Below are 6955 nucleotides of genomic sequence, written 5' to 3'. Positions count from 1 at the left end.
TGGTCACCTACCTTCAAGGTCAGAGCTTAACATTCATTTTATTTCTTTAAAATTTATTGTTGCATTTGCAGATCTAGCATTAACCATAATTTTGGACTGAACGTCCTAAGATCCATACCTCAATCTTTTGAAACAGCATAATTTTATGCTTCATATAAAACTTACCCGAGGCGGGGGCCCTGGTACTTCTGTTACAAATTCTTGTTATTTAATAAAATATCTATTGTTCCTGAACAGTAATTTATGATGATTTTATGAAAAATCCTTATGCAAGCCTGGATGCCGTAATGTCAAGCAAATGTATACCTCAGTGCTTGCAGTGCTTTGATTTAGAATATTATCTTGATCACTTTATCAAACTGCACTAAATCAAATATTTTTGAACGTCTGGTGGCTTTTTAAGTTTTTTTATTTAAAAACTATATACCAGAAAAATAAAACACAATTATATGTATTCATATGAAAATGACGACTCATATGAAAATTCCAGTAAAATGAGCTTTTTTAATACATTACAAAAGTTATACCATTAGATGCGGAAATTATTTTGGAATAAAATGGTATAGCTCTATATAATTTAAAATCATTTCGTGTTATTTGGAGTGTACACAAGACCGTACGTGTGATTATCACGGCACTACTACCAACCGTGTGATTATAACGAAGCGTGGTATACAAATAGTAGAATTCTAAAAAAAAATTACCATTAAACGCAGAACTGGTTTTAGAATAAAATAATCATCATTTATCATTCGGATAAAACTGATTAATTATAAAGTCGTGTCTGTGATTATTACGGCACTACCCATAACCGTGCCCATAAAGTCGTGTGTGTGATTATCACGGCACTACCCATAACCGTGCCCTTATTACGCCGCCGCACACACAGACACTTGGAGTATAGACCCCGCCCTTCTCCGCCCCTGAATATAAAAAAGTAAAAGTATTATCTATTACAAGAATAAGTTTTAAATTTTTGCTTATATTAGTATGACACGGTTAAGTGTCTAACACGTGAACAAGTTTCAACCGAATTTCATAACGTTTTAAAAAAGTCAATTTTTTACCAACGCTTTAATTTCCTGAAGATACCAAGCTTCGAAATGTAAACACAACTGACCTACATGAATTTCAAGTATTCATGTTATCGCATACCATTTCTTTCTAGTGTAAATAAGTCGATGCATACATTCTTTTCATAAATAAATCCATGTTATTATCCGATCGTACCTTACTTCTAAGCTTTGCACATTTAATTACATTTTCCTAACGGTGTCACATGCTTCTTTACGAATTCATGACGACTGGAATGTTTCCCGTCTCTTAAAGCGGAAAACCGCTGGGAAAAAGCAATTTCATATAAAACTTTAATGAATGAAAAGGTACGTTGTTGTCGTCTCACCCACGTGCACATGACCTATATTTTCGCGAGCGAAAAAAAGGTAAACAGTAAACTCTAAATATCAATTTTATTTCTGTTTTCGTAATTTTTTTTACATTTAGTGTTTAAATATCATTTTTGCTTCAATTATGTTGAGTACTGAACAGCAACTGTTTTATGATTCCGCATGTAGCGGGCATAATATTGTTTTAACTGGTCAGGGTGGAACTGGAAAATCCTACATTATTTCTCAGTTTTATGAAAACATGTTAAAAAAGGGTAAAAGTATTTATGTCACATGCAGTACTGGTATCGCTGCAACACATTACCGTAATGCACAGACACTCCATAGGTGGTGTGGTTTAGGAGATGGTGGTATGCAAACTAGTGAACTAGTGAAGCTAATTTGTACTGACGAACGATATGCTGAGTCAAGGCAGCGTATAATATCTTGCCAAATCCTTATAGTAGATGAGTGCTCTATGATAAGCCAAAGAATATTTGAGGCTGTTGAATCAATATGTCGGTCAGTAAGACAAAATGAGAGGTATTTTGGGGGCATGCAAGTTATCTTTTCCGGTGACTTTTTTCAGCTTCCACCAGTCCCAGATGAATTGTATGGGGAAACTGGCAAACATTGTTTTCAGTCCGATTATTTCAAGTATGTCTTTCCACACCATATCAATCTGAAGACCATATTTAGACATAACGACATTAATTTAATTGAATGTGTAAACAACCTAGAAAAGGGAAATTTAAGTACAAGAACAATTCAGTACATCAAAACTTTAGAAAGAGATATCTCTATTCAGGAAAACACATTGTACCTTTTTTCTACACGATACAAAGCAAATTTATTCAATCATGATAAAATTAACAATTTCCCAGGCAATTTGAAAATTTATACTGCAAAGGATGAGGGAGACACATTTTATTTACAAAAGTTTCAAGCACCTAAACGGTTAGGCTTCAAAGTGGGATGCCCTGTGATGCTTGTTGTCAATTTAAGCGAAACACTTGTTAATGGTTCAACAGGCACGTTGAAAGAGTTATTAGACAACGAAGTTGTAGTACATTTTGAAAAAAGTAACCTAACAGTGACTGTGACATACCATGCATTTTCAAAAGTGGACCCAGTATCACGCAAAACTTTAGCTAAAAGATTACAGTTGCCATTAGTTCTTGCTTTTGGAATAACTATGCATAAATCACAGGGCATGTCACTTGAATCAGTTGTTGTTGACTGTGAAGATGCCAATGTGCCTGGTCAACTTGGTGTTGCTGTTGGTCGTGCACTTACAGCCAACAATTTGCAGGTAAAAAATTTTAGGCCTCATTTAGTGAAAAAGCACCCGCCTCATGTATATAGTTTTTATGAGTCAAACTCCCAACTGTTTTTACCTTCCAACACCTGCTGTAAAAGCGAGTTTATTCCTTCAGAAACATTATCTGAACTATTCATTCCAATCGATTGGGATAATTTCAATAATGAAAATGATGATCATTATTATAATGATGATCATGATCATGATAAAATAAATGATGATGATGATGTAAATTTTGAGTATGATGATCATTTTCTTCAACTCATATCTGAAATTGAAACAGAAAATAATGAATTATGTAATACTTCAGCAGGCAATTATAATACTACAGGTATAATGCAATCAGCTTCTCCAATACCTGATTATATCTCTATTGATAAAATTCTGGATGAAATAAATCAAAATTATTCAAACACTCCGCTACAAGACCAAGTTTCACAAACTATAGACTATATTAAAAATAAAAAAAATGACTTTTCATGTTGGGTTTCCAAATTCTTTTTGCACTTAAACAAAATTCTCAACGATTCATTTAACGAAAATGAAGAATTTCAACAAAAACACGCTCGACAATTTTGTACAAAGGTTAATTGCTATTTACAAAGTGATGAATACTTCAATTCCTGCCAAAAAGTTATATCTAAGACTGAAAACTATCATCCGGCAATAGGTTTAGCATTATTTACATCAACAGCATTTCATATTCAAAAAGCTATATTAGAAAATTTCTCTGAAACTGTTTCTCATTCAGAAATTGCAGAAAGAATTATTCCGACAGAAAAATATGAAAAAGGAAAAGGGAATTTACGATATATTGGAGGATATTCCATCGCAAAGATTAAATATAAATATAAAAAGAAAGTCCAAAATTCATTATATGACTTTTCTAAGACGTTAGAACTTCAAACTGCTCGGGAAAAAGTAGATCTTTTAAATCAAATTATTACTTCATATTATGATTTATTAAATGACTCATCATTTCCTCAAAGTCTAGAAACTACAGCCAGAAAACAAAACATAAGACAAGGGTTAACAAATATAACTGACTCAGCATTTGTATTCTTTTCAGAGTTAAACCATAAACTAAGATTACTTGAAACTTATCAAAATTTATACAAACATGGGAAAAATACGATAGAAATGGTAAAAAGCGAAATATTAGCAGATAGCAACATATTAGAACAGTGGTTTAAACTTTTCAACTCCACTTTTGATGAATTGGTTTTGGAATTATTTAATGAAGTGATATCAAAATTTATCTATGTATCTGCTTCACATTTTCGAAAAGATTTCTTAAGAAGCCAAACAATCGAAAAATCAAAAGCCCACCGGAAAAAGTAATGGAGAAAAAAGAAGGTAAAAAACTAACGCTTTTGTCTATAGATGACATCATAAATGATAAGTCTGCAGGAAAGGTTGTTTCCCATTTAAAACTCAAAGCTGCCGTGTTATCGGGACCCCGAGTGTTTCAATAATAAGTTTTATACCAAGAAACAATTACAATTATTATGCGCAGGTTATGAAATTCCTACATTAAGCAACCATACTAAAAAATACATGAATGATCATCTAGTCACTGCAATACAAAATTGCGACACTATTTTAACTCCTTCCGTTTTTGATATTACAAATGAACCCACAAATGATGACCAAACTCTCCAAAAAATCAATAACACCACCCATGATTCAATATCCAAGTCAGATGAACTTAAAAAAGGCAAAGTACAAAAACAAAAAAGACCGGCACGAATGGCTACTAAACGAAATTATAAGAAAACTAAAACTACTGAGGACACTTCAAATACATGTCCTATATGTTCCGGCAAATATGACGACTCAAGTAATTGGATACAATGCGATTCATGTGATGACTGGGTGCATGGAAGCTGTGTAGGAATAAACACACCGGAACAATGGGAATTTTACAATGAAGACGATGTAAACTTCCTTTGTCCCTTTTGTTCATAGCCTTGATTTTTTTATTACTTGTCAGTCAGTTGTTGCGCGTGTGGACTGTCCGTACCGCACTTCTTTTTGACACTGGTATTAAGGATATCTAAAAATCAGTAATATATTCCAAACATAATCGTCCATTAAATATACTTTATTACATTAAAGGACATACTTGTATACATAAATTAATTGGTACACCAATGTTTAGGTAATCAGATTCTATATTCAATGATTTATTGATACAGACTACCTAACCTATATATATATTGTTCTGTTAACAAATATTGTTTGCATTGTCCACTTTCTCGCTTGAATGGATATATAATATTATAAATTGGCTTATCACATATACCACGGAACACGAGTGTAATTAAGCAATTAAATAAAAACTATATTACACTATTGTAATAAAAATACCACTTGACGTCATTTGCGTTTTATAATACTGCACGTTTGTAACGTAAAATATCATTGGATAATAGTGACGTTTATATTATTAGTGAGAAATATTTTTGACAAGTTATATGGCCCTATAAACGGCTATTTGTAAGTATGACCCGAGCCGCTAGGCTCGGGTTATATTGCAAACAGCCGTTTATATACGGTCAGAGAACCTGTCAACAATATTTATAACTAATAATATATAAAAACATAGCATGTAGGCAGCGTTACACTAAAGGCGGGCTATTTTTAAGTCAATACTGTTTTGGATATATAACAAAAAGAAAATTATATTCGGTTATATTTGTGTACATTCAATATTAAATTAATGGATCTCACTGAATAGATATTTATTATGCTCGCCACAACTTTGAATTTAGTATTGAAAATATACTCATTAAATATTCTTTATATAATACAAAAATGTGTAAAATATATTTTAAGTCAATAAATATGTGCTTTAAACATCAATATGTATCAATATATCATTGAGTATGAAATATTATTACCTATGACCTGTAGTTCGCTGAAACAATGTTTGCCGATATTAAAGGGACTCCACTGAGGTTTAAGAGCCTAAGAACATAGCATTTGAATTTCTTACATAAATTACCTGGGGCACTTTAAACAGAAATATATGCAAAGATAGTTAAGAAATATACTTTGAAATGAATTGAAAATCGTATTTTTATGCTTAGCTTAGCCCGATTTCAGTGATAAGTGTTTCAACACTTTTCAATCTGGGTCATTTTTTTCAATTTGAAAAATTATAGTGGAAAAACAAAGTGCGCAAATGATCTGAAATTTTGCACAAAGATTAGTGATCTAAACCTACATCAAAAGGTACATTTATGTGGAAAAAAAATATTTTCAGTCTCATCATGTCAAAAAACCTCAGTGGAGTCCCTTTGAAGTCACAGTTCGTGCCCTAAAATACCTCTACATTCTTGTATATTTTTATCGTCAGTAATTTTTAGTGTTTTAAACTAGAATTCTTGTCTCTTAAATCATACCACATTTACTTTCAATCATATCGGGTTTTTATAAAGATAATGTTAAACACTTTATTGGTTTGTGTTCATTAGTAAGCATTTACTATATTAGATAGTAACTTTCGTGGTTTGTTGTTAACTATTATCTGCATAATTACTTATTGAATTACAGCACAAATTCATTATTAATTGGTAAATGCTTACTGAAAAACACTTGCGTATAAGAAAATACGCTGATTTCTGATACATTTTTATATAATTTACATTAATGCCACCCTGACCAATATAAATTATTTTGTTTATATTTCTTAATTTCTCCCATAATTTATCTTTCAGTAACAAAGTACACGTACACACATAGGTGTTCTGTTCAACACTTTCTTACTCTCCTGATTTATACTTCGGTCTCTCTCTTTTGATACATTGTTTTTCTATTCTTTCATTTCTACTTTTGTTAGGACATATTTCAGAATTCCGCCACAATGAATGACACATCTCAAATAAGACAAATTAAATCTTTTTTACACAAAATAAAAAATGATGAGAAACTTGAACCAACATATGATAAAATAATTATTTTGTCCGATAGTAAGGGAAATTACTTAAAAAATCAAGTTGAAAACATTTCACAATATGCTGACACTTCATCTGTTGTATTTTGGTCACGGGGGGGAAGGAAATCGTCAGAGGGGGTTTCATTTTTAGAAGAGAAAATTTCTCATGGCTGTCCCTTACTTGGGAATAATTCAGTTGTCCTTTTTTGGCACTCAACATGTGATGTTACTAATTTACAGCGGCCACAGCGTTATGTCAGACCTGCCTTTGAATCTGGCGATGAGTTTTTAAATTACCTGGAGCCAAGT

The 6955-nt window shown here is 32.0% G+C and overlaps 1 protein-coding gene across 1 annotated transcript; it reads left to right on the top strand.

Annotated features, from left to right (window-relative positions):
- The first annotated feature begins 889 nt into the window (after positions 1-889).
- Positions 890-4047, top strand: LOC132755380 (uncharacterized). The gene has a single exon (XM_060746249.1). It carries the CDS (start codon positions 1531-1533, stop codon positions 4045-4047), a length of 2517 nt encoding a protein of 838 aa, XP_060602232.1. The 5' UTR covers positions 890-1530.
- The last annotated feature ends 2908 nt before the right edge of the window (positions 4048-6955 follow it).

This window comes from Ruditapes philippinarum, unplaced genomic scaffold (genome assembly GCF_026571515.1).
Source record: "Ruditapes philippinarum isolate M1 unplaced genomic scaffold, ASM2657151v2 ctg13056_1_1_1_1, whole genome shotgun sequence".
Lineage (NCBI taxonomy): Eukaryota > Metazoa > Mollusca > Bivalvia > Venerida > Veneridae > Ruditapes > Ruditapes philippinarum.
This window is presented reverse-complemented; position numbering and strand designations above follow the sequence as displayed.

Excerpts from the sequence above, each read along its gene's own strand:
- LOC132755380 (XM_060746249.1), top strand. The coding sequence starts at position 1,531 with ATGTTGAGTACTGAACAGCAACTGTTTTATGATTCCGCATGTAGCGGG.